Source organism: Cygnus olor, chromosome 3 (genome assembly GCF_009769625.2).
Source record: "Cygnus olor isolate bCygOlo1 chromosome 3, bCygOlo1.pri.v2, whole genome shotgun sequence".
Taxonomy (NCBI): domain Eukaryota; kingdom Metazoa; phylum Chordata; class Aves; order Anseriformes; family Anatidae; genus Cygnus; species Cygnus olor.
In genome coordinates, this window is record NC_049171.1 from 74,431,104 (window position 1) to 74,455,894 (window position 24,791).

Genomic DNA, 24,791 nt, shown 5'->3' on the forward strand with positions numbered 1-24,791 from the left:
AGCTTTGGATGATTCTCATTTAGCTTATCTAGCAAGAAACAACAATAAAGTAACAAGCAGTGAACACAAAGCAAAGCATATTTATACTAACAAAGGACAGTTTGAAGATGAACAGAAAGGATCAATTATAAATTGTGTCACATCACTGGAAATGGAGAACATGTTCACTGGAAGTACTCTATATGTGAGAAGTAGCAGCTCATGATCTAGATCACATAGATCATGAACATATGTATTCTTCAGTCTTTTCTGACTAAGGTTATGTTATTTCTAACTAGGTTAGATAGTGAAGAAGGCAAAGGTGTGTCTGTTAACCATTATAAGGCTAGGGAAAAAATGCAGTTGACTAAATATAGGGAAGAAGATTTTCAAAAAATCATAATTTTCTGTCAGGAAAAGTCTCATTATATGGTTTAAATTAAGACTCTTCTAACAGATTCAATACTGGTATGAATAAAAATTAAAAAAAAAAACTGCACAAAACAGGATTAGTAGTTCAGTCTACAAAATCAGTTATAAGCCAACAAGAACACTGAATGACCCACTATTATTTAAGCATGGGAAAGAATGTAATATTCCTCTCTTGTCATTTGTGTTTTGAAAGTATATTGGATTTATTTTTTAGATCCTATTTCAGAATCATAGCATTTCATAACTACACTTATCCTATCTTTCCATAACTATATCCGACAGCCCATAATCCTTTTCTCATGAAATAAAAATTCTGGTTGTCTTTGCAAGTAGGCTCAGTTCAGCAGGATCAAATTTATAATATTAATAAATAACCAAGACCCAAGATAGCATCTCAAAACAGCGTAATATATAAATCTTAGCTATATTTTACAGACACATTTATCATGAACAGATTGAATAGGCCCATGGTAAAGTGATTCTTCATCTGCATCCATCTGATTTCTTTCAATAGTTGATGAAATATTCTTAAAGCAAAACTCTCCATTATTTCCACCACACTTTGCCAAAGGTGTTTGGCAGGCCCTGATCTTCATGTCATTTTTCAGACACCTACATGCAAGCAAAGTATCAGTCAATGCAGATACACACATCAGGTCCCCCCTTCCGTCACCACCACCATCAAAGATTCCTATAGGACTGCTGAGTGAATGAACGTCATTACATTTGAGTAAGAAGATCGCTAGAAGGAGGACATTCAAAAAGAGATGTAAGGAGAGAGAGAAATTGACACAATAGAGTTAAGTTGCTGGGGACAGAACAAAAACAGATCCTAGAAAGTACTACACACAATGTGGAAACATAAGTGAGACAATATATAGAGAACAGATGCAGATAATTCTTACGTCTACTATTTTTTTTTCCATTGAAAAACCCTAACATACTCTAGCTATTTTTTAACAAATGCTTCCCACAAACATGCCACATAATTTTCAGTTTAGAAAAGAGATTGGGCTGGAGGTGGAATACAGTCAACCTTTTGCTCAGCAATAGTTAATACATCGTTTAATTGAGCTACTTTATATAACCCGTTGGTGCAATGTATGGGAAAAAAAGCATAAAGATGTAATGTATAAATTTTAAGAGTGCCAAAAATAAATACACACCTTATTTTTATTTATGTATGTCTTCATATTCATTCTCTTTGAAAAATTAAGCTATTACAGTAAGTTTCCCCTCCAATAAACACTTGTGTAAAAGGGGGAAAAAAATATTTGATTTTATTGGGCCCAGTTGCTTTTTGATAGCTGAACATCAACTAACAAAGCCTAACATCAACTTTCCCCCTAAAGAAAAAGTGATCCAATATTTGCTACAAAACTATGAGCAGACAGGGATTTTCTTTTCAAAAGGTGATTAGGTATTTCTGAAAGCAGGTGGTAGTAATAAGATACCACTTTGCTGTATTGTCTTCTGCTTTCCACAAAAGGTGTAACAGTAAAAATAGGAAAAGGCTTAAACATGCTCAATTTAAAATGCAACACAAGAGAAGGCAATAATAGTTCTTACAGTCGAAGATCTGTTAAAAGATCCTAAATCAGCTCTGCAAGATGAACGCACTATAAGACGAAAAAGAAACTTAGACACTCACTGCTAAATTTAATAGGCAAACCAGAAAAGAGAGAGTTCTTTTACAATTAAAAAAAAATCACAAAACAAAACACAAATCAAAAATTACTCAGAATCTGTGTGTAAAAACCTTGCAGAAGCAAACCACTTCCCCCACTGCATGGAAAAAAAAATAATTAAAATTTAGACCAGAGATGATGAGTTCAACCCACATCAATTTTCTCTTTGTCAAGGACAGTTAAGCTTGCAGAATCCCAAACATCTATAGACAGACTGAAAAAAAACTGCATTATTTGAAGTTTAGTCTGATAACACAGTCAGTCTGGGCACCATACCATAACACCCTGGTCTCAAAAACAGGACAAGTGCTCTCTTCCTCAATATCCACTTCCCCCTCCCTCTCTTGAAACTTCAATACTTTCGGCAGCCAAAGGTATTTTGATAACCTTTTTTGACCCAACCTCTAAAACAACAAAAATATATTTGAGCTTATTTCACCTCTTTTGGGAAGACTGCTGTCATCAAAGAGAGTCACCATTCAGTTTCAAACATCTGTCAAATCTAAGCAATCTGCTTTATTTCTGTGTAAGAAATTCAGCTGGAGTTTTCAGTGATGCCTAAAGCAATCAACTGCTTGTTCCAACCACCCTTTATATAAATATATATGCAATTATAAATGCATATATCTTACCTACTTTCTCTTATCTACCTTCTCTGCCCAAAGACAACAGGTAGGAAGAAAAAAAACAAAACTGCTCCAGGCTTTAATTTGCCCCAAAACATCATTACCTTCAGGACCATCAGTACAACAACTCTAAGTAAGCTTTCAAAGCAATCTAACAGTTTTCTGCAGTCAACTCAAAATTTGTCTAGTTGTTCTTGGATCTCCTATGTGATAATGCTTAGCTTAATCCCCCAAATCATCAAGGAATACTATTAAAGGTCTTCATAAAATGATAAACAAGTGTACAACTGAGCCACAGATGGTCAAAGACTGAAGTAATCTTTCTTGTATTTAACTTCACCTTAAATGTCTTCCTGGTCGTTAATCCAAAACTAAATAAAAAGGCAGTGAAAGGCTCCAGGTCTAGTCTAGAATCAGCATTGGTCCTTCACAAGGACTGCCAAATAACTAGTGTAAGAATAAACACACTTACATGCTTAACATCTATAGTTGCAATTCTTATCCAACACACTTCCAGGATACAACCCTGAACCTGTGCTGTTTTGAAACGTGTTGAAGCAAACAACCATCCATTATTTAAATCTAGACCTCTGCTTATAAAACCTTCACTTTCCAAAATCCTGTAACATTCTATTCTTTTCTGAAAGATGACTGGTTTTACTCAGCCCGGCAAAAGATTTGTCCATATATGGACAACCCTGAAAACAACAAATGGCTCTTTTCCCAGTCTATTATCAAGCCAGGAAATTAGACTGCCTGAGGTACTCTGCTTTACTTACTCTAGTCAGAGCCGAGAGGAAACATTCACAAGTTTGTCAGACATCCAGTTTCACACAAAGGTGAATGGATGCTTTTCCTTTACAGTTTTAGCAGCAAACACCACAACCAGTTTTATATAAGATTAAAGCCCTCATGACGCCACCTGAGGCAACAGTGCTAATGATGACAGTTGAAGGTACATAGCAGACAACTGCATCTACTACTGTTTGGCAGAGGGAAAAAGTTAAAACAAGAATCACAAAACAATAAATTCAGCAATACAAAGAGGGGAAACAGGAAGAAATCAAATACCTTCTCTGTTATTCAGTAAAGCCTCAGACATACCTATACCATTGCTAATATTTAAGTGCAATACTGTATAAAAATAAAGTGTGAAGAATGCTATCGGTATGAAACATTGTGCTCTCTGATACTTGGCTGTCTATAAAGTTCTTTTGCCCTTTCACACTCAACCAGCAGTTGAGCTCACTTTCTTCAGTAAGAACACATCTATATGTGGAATCTATATCTTAAAAGCTCTCAAAAACAGATTTAAGGTCCAAATAGGTAAAAACTTCCTAAGTAGACCAAGAAATACCATCTTCCTTTTGCACTGAAAATCCTGCAAAGAAACCCCTTCCACTGCGTCAGCTCAGCTGCCTAGAAACTTAGTGGCAGGCAAACCTATGCCTTTTTAAGCTACAACAAAGGAAATGATTAAGGAAGCATTAAAACCTAAGTGCACCATAAAAAGCATGTACCAGAAAACTAGCTGCTATTTGCAATAAAGAATGTGCCTTATTTACACACACACACACACAAAGGAAAAAAAAATCCACACCACCACAGTCCCACTGTCCTCTTAACGTACATAAAAAAAACCAAAACAACAGCGTCACAAGAAATGTGAACAAAGGTTGATATTTCAGCTACTGGCAGAATTTCTTTCAGAAACTCGAGTAGGTGGGACTGTATCTCTTCAATGGAAAAATATGAACTGATGTGTCATGCTCTATTTTTGTTTTGTTGTTTTTTCTGTTTTGTTTTTAATCTCCCTCTTTTGCCAGAAAATTCCATATTGCCCCTTCCATTTTTTGATGTCCCAATTGTCTTTTCAGCTTTGTTTATTTTCTGATTGGCAAGGAAACTATGAAATTCTATCTTGTTTCTTTTACATGCTTTCTTGCTCTCTTCCGTTTTCCTCCTATTAAGACATCCGGCACATGTTAATATTTCAAAGTACACTTCGCAGTAGAGTCAAGCAGCTATTTATGTTGCCAGAATTAGTCAAGACAATAAATAAGATGGCTACTTAAAACATATGCATATATGAACCAGTCCTGAACACTGCAAGTTCGTTCAAAGGCAAGCAGGGAGTTGGCTATCTGTAGCACCTGATTGAAAACCCATCTCTATGCTATAATGTTCCAAATGCTATAGTATCAGCACTGTTCTTAATTCATTTTTAATACTTGCCACAAACACTGGGGGAATAAAAAGCCTGTTGTAAGCCCACAATACAAGTTATAATTCAGAAGAGCACCTCTAATGTATTTTATGTTTGCTGCCCTTGTTTATAACAGCTACTTAATGTGTTGGGTTTTTTTAGCAATTGCCATAAAAACATCATAATCTTTGTTATAAATAATTACATATATATATATCATAGAATCATTAAGGTTGGAAAAGACCTCCAAGATCATCTGGTCCAACCATCACCCTACCACCATTATCACCCACTAGACCATGTTCCTAAGCACTATGTCCAACCTTTCCTTGAACACCCCCAGGGACGGTCACTCCACCATCTCCCTGGGCAACCTGTTCCAATGCCTGACTGCTCTTTCTGAGAAGAAATGTCTCCTCATTTCCAACCTAAACCTCCTCAGGTGCAACTTGAGGCCATTCCCTCTAGTCCTATTGCTGACCCCCAGCTGAAGAGGCCTACCCCCAGCTCCCCACACCCTCCTTTCAGGTAGCTGTAGAGAGCAATATGGTCTCCCCTGAGCCTCCTCTTCTCCAGACTAAACAACCCCAGTTCCCTCAGCCACTCCTCACAGGACTTGTGTTCCAGGCCTTTCACCAGCTTTGTAGCCCTTCTCTGTACACGGTCCAGGGCTTCGATGTCTTTCTTGCAGAGAGGGGCCGGAAACTTACGTTGCTACCCCCTGCACCCCAGTCTGCTGGCCAGCAAGGAAAATATGGCTATTTTTTATCATGGGGGGAGGTGGTGAAGAAGAGTTGTTCTCCATTTTCTATCAGACACGCACATAAGGAAAGATGAGCAGCAGAGCTGTACAAAAGTTTCATTAGAAGAACCCATGAGCACTTGTAACATCCTCCTTTCCCTTGATGTCCATTTACTTTATAAACACAAAAAGTTGTTCATGCCCTTACACTTGTAACAACTTATAATTCTACAGAAAGGCCATGTGAAAAACTTAATGGCTTAATGTGTTTTAAATGACACAAAAGTGACTAACAGGATGACAGTTGTTTTAGATGAGATTTATATGAAGTAGAAACAGAGTGCACCAACATCTGAAAACAGGCTGTGATTAAGAACAAAGCTTTCACCAGTTGAACATGACTTATTCATTAGTTCAGACCACCTGATAGCATCCTTTGAAGTTTATTTTCCTGAAATCCAAAACTAAGCCCGTCTCCATTTAATTCATTAATGCAGCTAGAGGGATATCACTGCAGTTTAAAAAAAAAAAAACTATTTGAAATTTATGTGTGTATATATTTGTGTGTGCATGTGCACGCTCCATTCTTATCTGTGAATGTCACTCTTTTAGGGAGTTTTGAAGGAATTTGAGTTGCAAATACATTTTTGGCATAGAAAAATTAATAAGCATGAAATGACCGTAAACAGAATAAATATCTTCAAGCTGTTACCAAAACATACTTTGTTTTATTTTAAATAATAATAATACTAATTTTATCCTACTGTTTTTAGAAGTTTTCTCCAGCAAGATTTATGCTGTTAAACACATAAAAACTTGACCATTTAGTGTTTTGCCCTATGGCATATAGTAAAAACAACTGTCTGTCTAGTTACCATTCCCTTCCTGTCAAGTCTGACAAAAGGTTCATTCAGTAGCTTGCAAACTTCCTTCACAGGCTATACAGGCAACATGAGGAATTACCAATAACACAAATAATTACCATTTTTTTTAATAATCAAGATCAATCAGAAAGCCATTATGATGGAAAAAGTGGGGAACATAACCCTTGCAACTAGTCATTTCTGCTCCCCTATCTGCATCTGTAAGTATCTGATAAAATGAAGTGCTTAAAAAAGGTAAGTTCTAAAGAACATCATCCCACAGGTCTGTCTGAATTCTAAAAACATCTCTGTAATGGAAGCGTCTCTACAGAGTACAGGCTTTTTTGTTTTATATATATATATATTTCTTATTGGCTGTATGCATTCCTACTCCCCCATCCTACCATTGTCTTTAATACAACAAAAATCAGAAAAAGTAACTGAGTGCCAGCCTGTCCTGTACTCCGCGGCAATGATACCCGTCCAAATTAAAGACAAACCTGAATCACTAAAAGAAAAAAATAAAAAGAAAAAAGAAAAAAAAAAGTTCCTTTGTAGTGTTCCCAAAGATTTTCGGGTCACAAATCCTTTACCTATTATTGCTCACTCCATGAGTTATTTCTAAGGTAAGTTTCTGTCCATTGTGTTCTGAGGACTGCAACCAGAGAAAACATTTGGACACCCCAATCAGTCAGACCAGCTATTTCAATAACAAGGAGCTTATGTTATGCCATCTATTAACATGACTTTCTGAAGTCAGAGAGAAAACTACTTCAAATAATTAGCAAATTATTTTAAAAGTCATCATTTTCTGGAGTCTTAAAATAAAATTCAAAAGTCACTGGACATTACTGTTTTGATTCTTTCAGGAATGTGCAACAGTTCTGCAAGTGATGAAATGCAATGTGTTCCTGCTTCAGATTAAATGAGTTTTAGACAAAATAGCTGATATATAACAGGCTTGTGTAAAGCACTGTAGCAGCATACAGGATCAAGATGATGCTGTTTCAAGTTAAAGCATGTCAGTTTCCAAGACGGACTGAGAGAAAACAACATATCTTCATAAGAAAATTTACCACTGCTAGTAGTAACACATATCAGATAAATATTTAATTCATCTGAAGACCCATCTATCAAATTCATGCAGTTTTATGCATTTAGTCCCCTTTGCTGTATAAATTAAGTTGACTCCCCTTCTTAGCATTGTCTACAGAGGAAGAGAGTAGAAGTTTTGTTAAAAATCAGATTTGTCTTTGACATATTTCAAAATAAAATCTCTCTATTTTTGTAAAATACTCTTCATGAATTAAAACTTTCAACACTGCTGTGAGGGACTGATGTCAGGAAATCAGATTCACAAAGCATGAACCACCAGTTACAATGAAAAGATCAAATGACAGAAGTAAATATCATGGCAACTGAAATCAATGACAAATCTTGCATTAAACCAAGCGGAGCTGCAATTTTATTCTGTTTCCAGGAAACACAAATGCATTACATCAGTTGAGATGCACTTCCCATCACAATGACTTGATTGCAGAGTCCTTTGGTAATTTATACCAGAGAAGGAAGAAGCTACTGAAAACAGCGTTGACCTCTCCCCCAGAAGCAATGTATCTTTGCCACAGTGGAACAAAGTTTTGGGAATCCAAAGAAATTAGAGCCATCATTAATATAACCTCAGTGCTACCAAGAGAACTAATAAAGATGCAACACCCCCACCCCCCACAAAGGCTTTGGAAAGTCAAAAGAAAGATATGTTATTATCTTACTGGCTTTTCCACTACAAAATATGTCCCTACTAATACATTTTGACCTTATGATCACTTCCAGTCAAATTTGACTCGATAATACTTGTATCAGATGAGTTCATGAAAATCAGCAGCTACAAAGACCAGTGACTCATGAACGAGTGGCCACTGAAAGACAACAGGAGCTCTGTCCACCTTATTTGACAGCAGGGATTCCACAGAGCACAACGACTAGGCAGAAAAAAAAAATGAGTGGAAGAAATGAAGAGAGAAGAAAAAGCTCCAGGAACATCTAGATGTCAGAAGAACTAGTAACCACTGACCTGTTTGGCTTTCAGAGGTTATTGGCCTCTGCCTTATTTAATTTAAACTGTTCTGTCACAGGTGCATAGATGAGCAGATTCCCAATGTTTCAGCAGAAAAACCCTGCAAAGTAGCTGAAGATATGAAGGCATAAAATAGGACGGCAGTGCTTGGGTGGTACCCAAATTATGTATTGCTCCAAAAAAGAAAGCATTACAGCACTAAGATTACAGTATCTGTATTACAGTGTTTTACAAAAATAATTCATTATGACATAGCTAATTGTTTTGTTTTGTTTTTAGTACAGCGTTATTACCAAACAAGAGTGGGATAGTAATAGCCTGCTAAAAAATAAATGTAAAAAATTCCAAAACTGATTTCAAAAGGCTCATTGAACTGTGCATCAGCTGATATTTGAGGTGATAATTCTGAAGGACTAAACCTTGATACACAGAATTTCACAGCCAAACAACATAAAAAGACAAATACCAGTAAAGGAACATATGTAATATAGCATTAAAAGATAGGAAGCCTCTGATACTCATGCTTTCACATGTAAATGAGAGTGCACATTCTGAATAACACCATAGAAAGGGATCGGTAACCATCATATAGACTGAAGATATATTACCTCATAATTACTATACAATTTTAAACATGCTCATCTATTTCTCCTTATTTTCACCTTTTACTGACACTCCTCCCAAAGGGCTAACAATCATTTTAAAGGTTAATAGCTCTGAAGTAACTTCACAAAGATTTCTCAACTGAAGTAAAGGTGCAGGTTTGAGTTTGATGAAAACATCTATGAAAAGCATCTTGACAGAACAGAAATTTTCCCTCAGTATGGCGTAACACCTCACTTCTTAAGCAAGAGTACTGGCTGCAGCACAATTACCTGTGACTAGTCCAGTAACTAAAAAGAAGGAAGAAGTTATGTTGCTTCTGTAGCTAAATCAATATTAAAAGGTGAAGTAAAATAGCTGCAAATTGTAATGCTTAATACAGACAAGAGACAGAAAATGGTAAATGCCCAGAAAGCTATGAATTACAAGTACAGTTTAAAAGTATTTGAAGAGTATCGTCTCTTCTCTGTTTACTCCTACATTTTTTTCTCCTCCCCATTGGCCCCTGGTAAGGTAGACCTGTTGACTTCATTTTTCTTGATGTTTCTCCCAAATACAATGCAAAACAGCGATTCTTTTCTCAATGGGAATTTATCTTAGAGAAGTGGCAGCAGTAGTTCTAATCAAAACTGGTCATTACATCACTTTGTGGTTTTAATACAAGCACATTTAAATTCATTTCACTGATGGCCCTGAGCTGAACAATGCACCATTATAATTTTCATTCAAAGGTCCTGGCTTCCCAGTGTCTGGAACCTGGTTGTGGAGAAGGATAAACACTCACAACAGCTAATGAAGTCCTTGGAAGCCACGGCAACTTTCTGCTTGGATCACTAAAGCAATGTTGCCATTATTTCAGATTATCTCCAATTACTGACATACCTTAAGTACAAGAATATTCACTAGTTTATGTCAAATCCCTTCTGCATTCTTCAGTAACATGCAGTTCAGCACAGGACATCTCTATATTTAAACAAAGCTTAAGCCACTACCACTTAGTGTTTTAACAAAAGAATTTCTGCTTAATATTTTCCCAATATAATTGGGTAGCTGTTCTTAAGTTCTCTTTTCAGTTATGGTGTATATAGCAGATTTCAACTTCCTTACCATTCCTCCTTTCAGCTTCATAAGCACCAGAAGAACTGTTATCAAACAAGAAAAACAAAAACCTCCTTTTACAAGTGCAAGGGAAGACCTGTTTCTTGGCACCACAGAATGGCTAAATGCTTTCATTCAGACACAAGGTTATTAAACAAGATGCTGAATAGTGCTACAAAAGTGATTCAATACGTTTTTAAAAGCACACATAGCTGAATGAAAACAAACAAAAAGTTACTCTTGCAGCCAAATCAGAAAGTAATAACCGCAACATCATCTTGTCAACAAGAATCAAGGCTTGTCACAGACAAGATCACCATCATCAAAAGTAGCCAGCCACATTGATGCTGGCTGTACTCACAACAGTCATGGCTCGAGCCATCCGAGACTATTGATGTTAAGAGACCCAGAGAAAGGACATGCACTGAATGTAGACAGATTTCTGCTTTAATAAAATGTTGAGAGAGGGGGGACCAAACATGAACAAGGTAAATAAGATACAAATCACGCTTACAATAAAACACAGGGTAGAACACTAAAAGTTTCAGAGTGACACAGGAAAACAACGGTAAAAGACATGGCCTGAGATTGTTGATCGGCACTTAGTTGATCAGTGAAGATAACAGTAGGCCACAAAAAGTGAAGGAATACATTAAAAGGTTATCTGTAAATACATTCATTAAATACGTAAGATTCAACTTTATGTTGTTACTGAATGGAGGGGGAAAAGCAATTTAAAAAATAGTTAAGCAGAAAGAAAACATTTTTGACATTAAAAAGATAACTCATACGTTAAAAAAAAAAAACCCTAAATCTTACATTTTAATGAAATCTTGTACACCGCTGAAAAGATTTCTTCAAAATCAGACAATTTGCTGAGAGATGTTTACATAGCAAGTTTTTCATCTATCCCAAAAGAAACCTCTCAGAGTTTAGAAATAGCTTTCCCTATAAGGATGAACATTTCCTTCTGTTGTAATCACATTTCTTCAAGCAATGAAAATCTTAAACTTACCATTCCAATTTTCTTTTTTTGATTTCTACCCCTTAGATGATGCTGCCATAGATGGATAAGCCTCCACTATTTTTCTTCAACATGAGATATGTGCTAACACCACACACACTTCAGCCATCCTTGTTAACTGACTTTGTCAGAAGACTTTGTCTCCTCCTTACCCTGTGAGCACTCATTTAGAAATTTCCACCACAACTTTTAAGATGTCCTCCAAAGCAGCAAGTTGAAGAAAAACACTGACAAGCTAAATACTTGCAGTTAGGCAGCAAGCCATGTCCTCCAGCAATGACCCCCAATTCACTGGATGCATCTTTCATTCAGGACTCTGTAGAACCTGTGGTTGAGTCCCAAGAAAAAGGTCCATAGAAACAAGGTCTGCCCTGCTGCCACAAGCTGTATAAAGCTGTACTCTGCTGTCCATATGGTTATGTCCCTATACAAGTAAATAAAACGTACCAGAGCCCATTGTTCAGCCACGAAGTAAAGGGGAATGATACAGCTTGCGTCCACGTAGATAAACACTTCTCCATACAGGATGTCAGGAGCGACAAGCACTATCCCCACTGCCCCTTGGGAACTGTCACCCTTTGCTTTCTCCCAGCTCTCAGGAAGACAGTTAGGCACAGGTCAGGACTGGACCACTGAAAATTAAGTAGATGGACAGGGATAGAGCTTGAGCCCTCTCTCTGCTTGAAAGTATAAGCACTGCATATAGCTCCAACAAAAGTCCAAAAAAGGTTTGAAAGAAAAGAGCAATCTACGAGCACATTCCTACTCACAACCAGCCTATGAACGTCCCTACAACATGCCAGACTATCCTGTTCTCTACCACAACAAGTGCTATGCCAAGAGTTGTAAGGGGAATGAGTTGTTCTCTAAACAGTCGAAACTGCAGGTCACCTATACTCACTCTCCTCTTGAAAGCACTTCTTAAAAGGACACCTCTGGTCCTAAGACCCTCTTGTATTCATAATTATGAACTGAAGGCCACAAAGCTACAGCTGAGACTCATGAAAAGGCGGTGTCCACAGGGCAGTTCTCTCAGGAGTCTTTACCAGAGAAAACTGATGCCTGAAGAAACAGAACAGTGAGGCACATCCAGAAAAAAAGCAATTTGCTCACAAGCATGAGACACAAGAGGCTGGCAGGATGAAACCTGAGTGTACTGGCTAAGGCAGTGCCTGTTTTGAGAACAAATTAGTTCAGTTTCCTGTTACCTCAAACAGTAACTTTCATCAGTCCTACGTTCACTTAAAAAAAATAGAAAAAAACTCTACTGACATCACACTTAGGGCTGGGCAGAAAGTGGCAGATTAGGAAATACCATGAGTCACTGCAAATACAGAACACATACAGTTTTAAAACTGCTGTGCAAAATCTAGCGTTACAAAAAGAAAAAAAAAAAGGCAACACAGCCAAAGTGAACTACACCACAACTAGAGTAAGAGCGGCGGTCTGCCTTCAAACAAACGAGACAGCTGGGGAAAATAAGAACATTGTAAAAACGACAGGGTAAGACATAGGCAGGCTGCAGGAAGGAACAAGAGCAACACAATTCAGCAATCAAGAAGGAAACATCAGCTAAAATAAGCTGATGGGTAGACAAGGAGGAAATAATATTAAGCCGAAAAAACAGATACAAATGAAAGAAAAAGAAAACGATGCAAAGAAAGCACAGCCAACAGGACTATGCTCCCAGAAAGAATTCACTCTGGACAAGTTTCTGATATATCTTTATATGCATGAAAGAAAACCAAAATATAAACACACACACACATAAGCATAAGAATGATTTCTTATAAACTTAGCTGCAATGTATTAGAAAAAAAAATAAAAAGCACTAGTGGAACACTGCGGCACATAAATATTTTTAGGAATAGTTGAAAACAATTAGAACAAAGAGTAGCAGCTTTACCTGGTCTGGAAGTAAGTAAGACACTAGAGAAGAAATATAATGGGGAAATAGAAAACAGGCAGTGAAGAAAACTACAAAAGAATGAACAGACACATACTTATCCACCATAGTTCCAGCTCAGCATCTTATTGTCTGAACCAGCAGAACACCCTGGCGTTGCAGAAGGGCTACTAAGACACCTAGGGCAAAGAAAGAGGCATCTCTTCTAGCAATTATAAAGTTTCCCCACAGGGTGAAGCAAAGTAAACTGTATTATTAAGGTGGACATAGCAATGTTTGTCAGCAGCTAAAAATTAATGTTATTTTGAGAGTGTAGTTCAAGATGAACCAAGATAATTACAGATGCAAGCTTTCTGTATAAAGCTATTAGAACTTAGGATGAAAAAAAAAATCTTTCCTTTAGGAACCGTTTCTGGCTTGACTTCAGGGGACTTTTTTCAATGCAAGTGGAAGTGTAAGAGGAAGGAAGAATGCTGGAATTATTAACAGCTGAATAAACGTTGTTAAGAGATGTACAGTTCAACTGCAGAGGAGTTTGTTGATAATACAGAAACGAGGAATCAGATCAATAAGTGCTAATGAAAGCATTAAATCTTCATTTTCCATATGGAAGGTGGATTAACTGGTCTCATAGATCCTGACAGTCTCTTCTTCAGGTCCCAACATCCAACCAATAAGGTCAGATTACTACCGCTGCCTTTATGTTGATGGTTTTTATTATTATTTTAATTAGAAACCACCAAAGCGAGTATAAATTCTCTCAAGGCAGCAAGTACTATCAAAAAGCCTTCTCTTTTTTTAATTCTTGAGACAGAACTACTTTGAAAAGCCTCCAAATGATACAGGAACCCCAATTCCAGTCCTATCAAGCTGTAAGATTTAGACATTTTATTGTCAACAGTCTCACTCGCACAGATTAAAACTTGCTATCAATGTCTTTTCTGAGAGAATATGAAATTTGGAAACAAAGTAAAAAAAAAAATTCTCCTTTCTGCCACCTATTACACTCAGGATTTGGGAATTTAGAAAGCTTTCTATGGTGATAAATCACTGGGAAAATGATATATAAAAATTACTTAACTCCAAAATAAAGGAATTCCTTGTAAATATGTTGATAATACACTTTTCTGAAGTAATTCATACTCTTGCCAAGCTTTCTTCCCCTAAGAACATAATTAGCATACTTTTAAGTTGGAAGAAAGAATTCTCAGTGTGCAGTAACAGTAAAGATCGATTCAACAATTTACCATGAAAATTTGGAACTTGTTAATCAGAATATCCGTCTCCTCTGCAAAAACAAACACATCGTGAGCACTTTGGAATGTCAATTTGTTAACAAAATCATGACTTTGAACCTGTTACCTGCTTTTTGAACTAATTCATGTGTGCAACACATCAGTACATTGTCTGGCACAACAGAAGCCAAAGTCTTTTATTAACATCAGCCAAGCTAATGGTTCCTCCCACACTAATTATAACAGTTTGACAAGAAATGGTGATGAAACAACACAAATATGCTTCTTTTTAACAGCTTTTAAAAAGGGACCAGAAGAAGAAGAAGGGGAAGAAAAAAAAAAAAGTCCACCTCCCAGCTGAAAATCCTGTTTCCTCACCTTGAAACAAATTAGGAGGAAAAAAAAAAAAAAAAGCACGTCATTTAATGGAGGAGGTCAAGGCCGAGGCTTGATTTAACTCAATTGACACATTTAACCACATCAACTTGCCACATCCCACAAGAAACGCAAGGCTGAGCTGTGAGAGGCTGCAGATGGGAAAAGACAAAGTACTGGAAGGAGCTGTCAATCAGTAGGTGGCACTCTTCGAGCTCTGCCAGTAGGAAGCCAGGTACCAGCACAAGTGAAGACACATTGCACAGAAAAGTCTGGATCTTTAGGAGAAATATGAACAAGAAATAATGAGCAATCCTAACCATACCTGACATCCATGGGGAATGCAACGGCTTCGTTTCAATACTATAGACAGCAATCCTTGTATCTAGTCTCCAAAGTTCCTAGGAATTATAGCTTTTGAATGCTGTAAACATTTTGGATGAATGTTGCTGTATATCGGAGTACTAAAACCAGTACTTCACAAAATTCTCCATTACATTTGCACAGAACACCCTGGGCGCAGTCTTATAGCCAATTATGTGGATAGAAATCAAACTGGTGAATGATAAAAAGATATTTTAACATGATAAAAATGCAGCATAATTATTTAGATTTTGCCACAAATGTTTTTCAATGCTGTCCAGCAAGTTCATTACAATAAGTAGAACATATGACTAAATCTTTTGGAACAATATATGTTTTGCTACTCCTGCAATATATACTAGTGAAAATGTAGCCCGCGCACCTAAAGATTCAATTGTTTTTAGAGTTCAAATCAATACAAGATATGATAAAAATGAAAACATTGCTCCATAAAACAGGTGTCAGATTTTCTTTTCCTCCAAATAGTCTTTCTTCATTTAACAATTATAGACTTTTTTTTTGTATTTTAAATACAGATTCAAGTCAATGCACATTACTGCTCATTTGATGAAGCAGTAAAGGAAGAGCAGATTTAGTAACAAAGTTTGAGTACAGGTACTTGTAATTGAAACAGCCAGCAGAGGGAGTATAAAAACGAAACAAAAAAATGCAAATGTTTTTTTTCTTTTTATATTTTGTTTTACTTACAATGTTAGGTTTCTTTTAGACTAATGCAAAAAGCACAAAAAAATATTTAAAAATGTATCATTTTAAAGCACTAATCATAATGACTAGAAACGATAACGTTTCAAAGTAGCACTAAAAATTTTTGCTCATATTAGCTCTGCCAAACTGAATGACAATTTTAAATCACAGACAGGGTTAAATATCGATCAAAAAGCTGCATAAGCCAGTTCCAAGTTGTAAACCCAGAGACAAAGAGACTCTCATTCTTAGTTTATGAATCCAAAACCAAATTCATGTTTCAAGAATTGAGATAATAGAAGGTATGATGTATTTGTATTAGAATGCAGCACAAAATCTTAGAAGTGAACAAAAAGGTACTGTTGTACCGATCTGTACAACAGAAGGATTTTATAGAGGTTAAGCCAAGTACATGCCCCAGATCATACATGGAAATGAGCATTTGCATGACTGTTTCAAAAGCCACAGAGTCACATATATGCTGAAATAAACACCCTTTACACTTTCAGATTCTCACCATATCCGGCTTAAACACCAACCAGAGGAAGGACATGAACAGGGGTGACTGAAGCCATCAGCTCCAGTTTAAAAACTTCAGTTTAAGAACTTCAGAAGATCTGCCACCCTACTCTCAAAAGTGACAGAGACACCATCTCCCAAAGCATTTGCACTGTGCATAATTATTCCTTCCATGGTCCTTCTGAAACAAGGGACAAGCTTACTGAACTAACTAGAAAGGCTTTACCTACTTTCTCAAGGCCTACGAGCACTATGTGCCCGTAAGCCATGAGGCAAATGTGGACAGCAGAGCTGAGGAGGCAAATGGACTGTGGATTAGTTATTTCAAAAGTAAACTGTGTGCTTTATAGGTATTTTTACAAATGGCTGCTTAACTCAGACAAACACTCCTTCACTGTTAACTGGGTGCATTCCCTTTCTATGCTGTAAGCTTGTTCCCTCTTTCTCTCCGAACAGAACAGTAGTGCTTCTGAGCAGGATGCATGGTGGGACTATACAATAATGCAAACCGGGGTATTATGATGCCCCTGTCCTGATGGGAACTGTTGAATGACACCACTTATCATCATAACTGCACACAGCTTTGGCCACAATTCTGTTTCTCTAACCAATGTGGAGCCAGAATCCCTGGGGTGAAAACCAGGGATAATTCTGTTTTCTACATTAGCACCTACATGTTAAGGATGGTTTAAGTGCAAAAGCAAACTCTGTCCACCTGTATGCATGAGATTCATTGCTGAAGATCAGCATTTGGTTACAAAACCCTGACTACAAGTAATGAGGAGACAGACCAGAGAGGAAAAAAAAAAAAAAAAAAAAAGAGAGAGAGAGTCACGACAAGATTAACTTTCCCACCAGCACAGGTAATGGGAATACGGAATATTTCTAACTTTATTTAAACCTTAATTATTATTTTCTCCCACAATTACAGACCTTATTGCATCTACTCTTTGTTATCTGAAAGTCTTGACATCTGTCACATGTAGGTGCAGGATAAACTTGCCGCATCACAGAACGAGCAGATAAAACAACTCCACATAAAATATCCATACACTGGTAATACTCACACCAAGCAGAAAGCTCCCACACTGTAAAATATTCATACCTGATTTATGGGACATGGATGAAATATACTACACGTGCACAGCTTGAGAGACCTCTCGTGTAGAAGGAACATGGGACATTCCCCTGCAGGTAAGACATTTCACAAGAACCTGGAATGCCTGGCAATGGGCAGTATCTTAAAAACAGCAGAACACCAACAGAGAATTGATCCAGGATGGTAGATATTATACATCTCCCAAAACACTATGTTATGCACCAAGTTACAGATTTAAAAAAATTCAGAACACATGCCATACGCAGTCCATATAAGACTCTTCAGTCCAGTGCTTTAATCAGAGTCTTAAAAATAGTCAAATATGGAACAAACTGAATATTACAGGATCTAATCTTTCAATAAAATCAGTAACTTCTAACAAAATCCTGATAGGAGTGCATACACATCAAAAGAGGTCAGACAAGAAGAACACATCTTCAGCAATTTCATTGATTTTTGGTCTTGAAGATTCTGTTTGGTCACTTTTAAGTCTCCCACCCAAAGAGCGCATCTCAATTCTCTTCCCTACAGAACTCACCAGTTTCCCTCTGTAAAAAAATATTTAGACTTTTTGTCTTGAGCGTCAAAGAGTGTATGTATGTATATGTGTATGATTTAGAACTTAAAATACAATTCAAGAACCACAGCCCATGAGATGCAGCACATAACCTTCATTATCCTATATCATCTCACCCTCTTAAGTACAATAATTATTTTCCTGCCGTACTGTAAGCAGGACTGCGTGCAGTACTCCAAACAGTTGGACGAGTGGTCTTTGCAATAGCCGCATCATAACCAAATAAAAGAGTATCTTGTTTGACTTCCCTCTGCTCCTCTTTCTTCAGCCTGGTTTCCAAGGGAAATCAGATTTATGCAAACACTTGGGGGGATGGGGTGGGCTGGGGAGCACTGTACAGATATGTATGCATGCACACACGTGGATGTCTGTCTGCCTGACCTCACTAATATCTTTTGAGCCCATTGGCCAGTTTCAACCACTTTCAAGAGAGGAGTCGAGATATCACGCATTTAGGTTCTTGAAAGTTTCATGAGAGCAGGCTGCAGAGCACAGAAAAGTGTCTCCCCAGAGAGACAGGCTGCATGTCTTATTAGATGTCAGAAAACTCTCAGGGAAAAGAACCATTCTGCCCCTTTCCTGCCTGCAGGAAAATCTTCAAAGGTCACAACCAGTCAAAGATGACCAAGTTTCTTCCGTTCAAGTGTTCACAAAATAGCTTAAATTGAATTCATCGTTCCTTTTAAAATGTTGTTTTGAATAGAGCTGATGTTTTCCATGCCTTCTTTCTCTTGGTCTAGCTTAAGAGAGAACTGCCCTACATGACACACGTCCCCCAGCTCGCTCCCTTGCTCCCAAGTCTACTTATTTTAAAGCATCGGAGTTGTGCTACTTGCACGACTAGCACTCCACCCCTCTCAAACATGGAGAAAATAAAAACTAGAAGAGCTTAAGAATCTCTTCAGGCCTTAAAACTGAGCAAGTGTATGGTTCTGTAGCATAACGAAATATTGCATAAAGTTTCAAACGGACAATGGGACACGTATATAGTGGCCTTTATACACCTCTACCATATAACAGAACAAGTACTACCACGCTTGATAAAGAGAACTGTTAGGCAATAAGGAGGTTTCAGCTGACATCTCTATAGCTCTTCTCACATCCTCCAGAAATACGTACACGTGTGAACTAAATACTATGTACCTGTATCTGAAAAGCTACCCAACAAAAGTGAAAGTGTGCCAAGATACCAAATTACGAGTTCGGGGACACCTTAAGGCATAAATCTGTGACTTAATAGACAGTCGGGAGAAAAAAAAAAAAAAAAAGAAAAAAAAGTCACACCAGCCACAGCTGGTGGAAGCCACCCTAAAACCGTACCGCTAGGCGACCGGCGGTGTCCGATGAAGCAGCGTTTCAGCCCGAAAGCACCGTGCGCCCCGAAGCCCTTCGCTCCCGCGGCTCCGCCGTAGACCGGGAACCCCGAGACTAGGGCCGAGGGGAGGCGCCCCCCCGAGATACCCCCCGAACGGGGATCGCCGGCCCCGGGGAGGCTCGGGGCGCTCCGGCGGCACACGGCGAGAGCTGCCGTGCCCCGGCGGCGCCGCCTCCCCCGGCGGCCCCGCAGCGCAGCCCCGGCCGAGGAAAGGGGCAGCCGGTGGCGAGGCCGGCTGGGGAGCCCCGAGCCCCCCGCGTGTGGCAGACCCGCCGGGAGGTGCGGGAGGATGCGCGGCGCTGCGCCCCGCTCGGTCCTCCTCCTCCTCCTCGTCCTCCTCAGCCGCTTTTCTGCCGGCTGCCGAGACCGCGAGGCTTCCTCACCGCCCCTCGGAGCGAGCAGCGGGGCAGCCTCCGCTCCCCCGGTGCCGTTGGCGAGGGAATTGAGCAGCACCGGGTAGCAGGCTGCTGACACGCACACCCGCGGCGTTAGGGAGCGATGCGGAGACGGCCGCCACAAAGCGCTCTGGCACGCCGAGCATCCCCTTTGTCCGTGCATCCTCGCCGCTCCTCCATGCGTCCACGCACGCCCCGCGCACGCAGCCCCTTTGTGTGCTCGCCTCCCGCCCGCTCACAAAGAAAGCGATGCCCTTGCCTTTCCTCGCCGCATGCACCCAGCCTCGGACACGGCCCTTCGCATCCCCCCATCCTCTCCGCCGGGCGGTACCTACTTGTGTTCAAGAAACAGTCCGTAAACCTCCTAAAGCAGCTGGCAGAATTAGATCCATCTTCCATGTCTGGCCCTAGGAGCAGGGGAGCCGAGGAGGAGGAGAAGAAGAAGGCGCCTCTCTGCCGCTGCTGCCGCCTCGGAGTCCCGCTCCTGCCGGGGCCGTCGCCTCCTCGGATCCCGTCGCCGCGGGCTGCTGCCGCTGCAGCCCCGAGGGAATCGCAGGACCACGGGCGAGAGGCGGCCGGGGGGAGGAGGAGCCGGGAGTGGTGCTGCCGGGGGCCGCCGGCCGTGGAGCGGAGCAGCAAGCCCTGGATGGAGGAAGAAGAGAAGAGTCTCCTCCTGCCGCTGCCGCCTGGATGGGCGATCAAGTGAGCTGCTGCTGCCGCTGCTCCGCCAACATCTCTTCCTCCTCCTCCTCCTTCCCTCCCTTGGAGACTCGTGAGGTTAAAGGAAGACGAGGAGGGGAAACGAGGAGGCGGCGGCAAGAAGTAAAAAGAAGATGGAGAAGCGGAGGAGAAGGAGGGGATTGGAGCGAGGAAAGGAGCCGCCGCCGCTCTGGGGACGATGCTGGCGGAGGCGGCGGAGGAGGCTGTCCCTGCAGCGCAGCTCCCGCTGCTGCTGCTGGTTGTTAGGAGGAGAGAGAGGGAGCTGCAGGCAGCCGAGCCGCCTCCGGGAGCGGGGGGAGGAGGAGGAGACCCGCCGCTGCCTCCACCTCCGCCGCTCTGGCCATGGGAGTGGAGCGGGCGGCTGCCGGAGCCGGGCTTTTCCCCGGGTGCCGCAGCCAGGGGGGCCGAGGGGCGGGCTAAGAGCCGCTTCTCCGGGTTGGACATGCTTCCGCTCTTCCCTCCCTTTCGCCGTAGTTTAAGGCAGGACGTCTAGCAGAGACACCGGAGTAGGCAGAGAGGGGAAGCCGCGCAAGGACGGAGCAAAACGAGAGGCGACCGCGGTCCGGTCCTTCGCTCCCTCCGGCAGCCCCCGGCCAGCACCGCCCGTGCACCCCGGCCCCCTCCGTCCCGAAATCCTCACATTCCCGGTCCCCCTTTAGGCCGGAGGGGGACGCGGAGCTACCGACCGCCGAGCGGCTCCGATCCCCTTTTAAAGTCCGCTTCTCCTCGTGCTCCCGCCTCGCCTTCACAGCGAGAAAACGCTAACAAGCCGTATTTTCTTCCAGCAACGCAAATATTGCCCCGTATGTGCGTGCGCGTCTGCAAAGAGGCAGATAAAATCACTGCAGTGCCGCTTCCAATACCGAGCCCGGCCGCCAGAAAACGCCCACTGGCGGAGCGATCGCTTCCCAAGCTGCCTCCCTTCCTCCCGCTCCCAGCCGCACACCCAGGAGCCACGGCACAGCGCTTACCTAAAGGGAACGCAGGCAGAGACGCGAGGAAAAGACCCTCCCTATGCGGCCTCGGTACCCGAAGCGGCGATTTCCAGCCGCCCCGGGCGAAAGGCGGGCGCCCTGCGGCGCCTGACACGAAGCCGCCGGGGAGCGAACCCTGGGTGCCCGCGGAGCATCGCCCCCCGCTCCCCGGGGACAGGCTCGGGCCGCTCCCCCCGACGCCACACGCCTGTGCCCTGGCCCCCTCCCGCTCTCCACCGGGAGCCGGCAGCCCCCAGCCCCGTGTCTCTCAGCCCCCCGAGCCGCCCCCCCGGCTCCCCGCGGTCTACCTGGGAGCCGGCCCCGGGGGCTGCAGCACCCCCGTGCCCTGACCCCGCTCCCCGGCGCCCGGTGCCTGCCGCTCCGGAGCAGGCCCTGGCGAGCCGCCCGCCCGGAGGGGTCCCGGGACGCCGCAGGAGCCGCCCACAGCCCACCGCGCCGTCCCGACAGGAGCGGGACGGGGATGGGGACGGGGACAGGGACCGGGAAGGGGCCGCCCAGCACTGCCCGGGGCCGCCCCGGTTCATCCCTCCCGGGCCGGTAGCGCGGAGCCCCGGCCGCGCTCAGGCGTCCCGCAGGCGGCACCCCCGGGAGAGGCCGGCCCCAGGGCAAGCCGGGGGGGACCCCGAAACGGAGCGGGGCCGAGGGCAGCGCTCGGAGCCCCCGCGGCGCAGATTTCGTTGTCGCCCTGAACCCGCTGAGCGCCGGGCGCAGCTGAGGGGAGACGGAGCTCGGAGCCCGGCGGAGGTGCGCTCAGACCGGCCGCCCCCCGGGCTGGGCCGAGGGGGCGACGCGGGGAGCAGAAGAGGTGACACGGGGAGCAGAGGATGCGACACGGGAAGCCGGCGGCCCGCTAACGGGGCTCCCCCTGCCCGCCCCGCTACCCGGCGGCGGCGCTCACCTGTGCGCCCCGCCCGGCCGGGGCTCTCCCTCCATCCCTCCCTCTTCTCCTTCCCTCCCTCCCCGCCCGCCGCAGGTGTGTTCCCCTCGCAGGCGTTCCTCTCCTCGGCTGTCGCCGGCGGAGCTCCGTTTCCCCGCGCCCCCCGCCATCCCGGCGGCGGCCGCTCCGCTCCCGAGAGCCCCCGCCACCCTCCCGACCCGGGGCAGGAGGGTCCCGTCTCCCCTCCTCGCCCCTGCTTCAGACACGCCACCAACCTGTGCTTCTCGTCTCGATTTCAAAGTCTTGCCGCGGTTTAGCCGCACGGTTTCAGGACTTCTTCTAGCGTTCGAAAACGGACGAGTTTCCACGTCGGGGGGCAGATACGCGATATGGTCATCCGGCAGCACGCGGCATAAGGTGTTTCTCTACAAATAATAACGCTTTCAAATTAAATCGTGTGTGCAGCTCGCTGAACGTTAGCTGCCAGCGGGAAACAATCCCCGGAGTTCGCAAAGGGGTTCAAACGCCAAACCAGATTAAAGATTCATTTAAAAAGAAAAAAACAGAGCGAAACAACTCACAGAGGGGCAGGTTTTACTGAACTGCTTTCATCTGTATGGTTCTTGAAACCTGCTGCTGCTTAAAAATCCTGAACCGAAATACAGAAAGATGCATCTGCTTCTGCGATACATTTTCCTGCAGTATACTTGACTTTAACAGTACAGTTTAATAACTTCAATTTCAGGTATCTATTCGTGCGAGGTGCTTTTATTTCTTTAAAACCAGCCATTATTTACCTGCTTTGCATAGACAGCTTTCCTCTCGGAACTGCTGGAGGATGACTGGGGAGCCAGCAACTATTTAAATTCTCTGAGAAAAAAGGCTTAGCGAATGGAAACAAAACTTCAGTGAATTGTGCTTGGTTGTTGCAGTCCGTTTGCTTAGCAATTAACAAATTGTATTTTGTTAGTATTAGAAAATCTGTAATGACAAATTATTGAAATTGGAAGGGAGAATGAAATTGAAATGACTGAGCATTCACCTGAAAAAGTGAAAGGTGCTCCTTTACACAGATTAGTCCCAAATTGTTCTTCTGTCAATACCAAATTACTGAAACTACATTGTCAATTTATAATTGTAGAAATCTTGTTTGACTATGCTAATTTATGCTGAATTCCTCTATTGTTGGTCATCCAAACTACAGTTGTTCAAATATCACTGCCTGAAACTGGATATCTGAGTATTTATATTAGGAATGTGAATTTTCCATACATAAATATGCATGTGCATATTCAACAAAGTAGGCAAAATACATTTTGATCTGTAAGAAATCAAATATTCTAGACAAACAGCTTTCAGGTTAAGGGTTATTTGCAAACTGTTCATTTGATTATTATTCATTAGCCATTGGCAATACATACCTGATTGGTCACCTGCTTCTTGGCAAGGCAGGCAAAAGCAATTATAGAAGAAACATTGGATGACAGTGAAAATTAATTTTCAAGATAAATACATATGGATTTGTAAAATATACTGATTTGCAGACAGACAAATATGCTTGGTTTTCATCTAAATATTTGGGAATAAATTAGCAATGAATCGTATTTGCTTGTTCCCCCATTCCCCCATATATCTGTAAATCTGAGTTTTCATTGTTCAGAGCATAATAATTTGCATTGCCAGAGCAACGATGCCACTGATGCAGCTGTGGTACTAACCATGTGTCCACTTCGTTTGCCAGAGAAGTCTCAGCGACTCCAATAGGAAGTTTTGATCTGGAACAGTAAGGTTTGCTATATCATCCCATAAAAGGATTTTTTAAACTCTGAAACACAAATAAATGCAAATTAGAACTCTCATGCATCCACTTGCATTAGATGCAAGGGCTCTGTTATCAATGTGTTGGGTCAGGGGAACTGTGGGAAAAAATCTTTGGTTGTATTTGCATGTTTAAATGCATTTTCACAAGTTTGGAAGCTGGAGCTCCCACTGAGGCTGTCAGTCTTTTTAGTGCACATTGTACTTACAGGAAAAGGCCTGTTTAGAAAGCAGCAAATAAGTCTGTTTGGCAATAATTTGGCAATACTAATCAAAATACTTACAGGAAAACATTGTTATAATTCAATTTGATTTTTTTCCCATAATGTTTTTTTTTTTTTTTTGGGGGGGGGGGGGGGGGGGGTATTAAATCCAGCTTAAAAACAAACACCTTTTCCTTCCAGATCTGTCTGCTACATTTCACCAATGACAGTAACTTATCTTTTATCTGGTCCCACTCTTTTGCCTCGTAAATTACCTTATCTCACTCATCA

General features: G+C 42.0%; 1 protein-coding gene across 1 annotated transcript in view; it reads right to left on the reverse strand.

Moving 5' to 3' along the window:
- Positions 1 to 21,190, reverse strand: part of PDE10A (phosphodiesterase 10A) — a 188,033-nt gene extending 166,843 nt beyond the window's left edge. Inside the window, 1 exon segment of the mRNA XM_040551953.1 lies at positions 20,223 to 21,190. Coding sequence (XP_040407887.1) covers positions 20,223 to 21,051 — 829 coding nt within the window. The 5' untranslated portion in view covers positions 21,052 to 21,190.
- Positions 21,191 to 24,791: the final 3,601 nt, after the last annotated feature.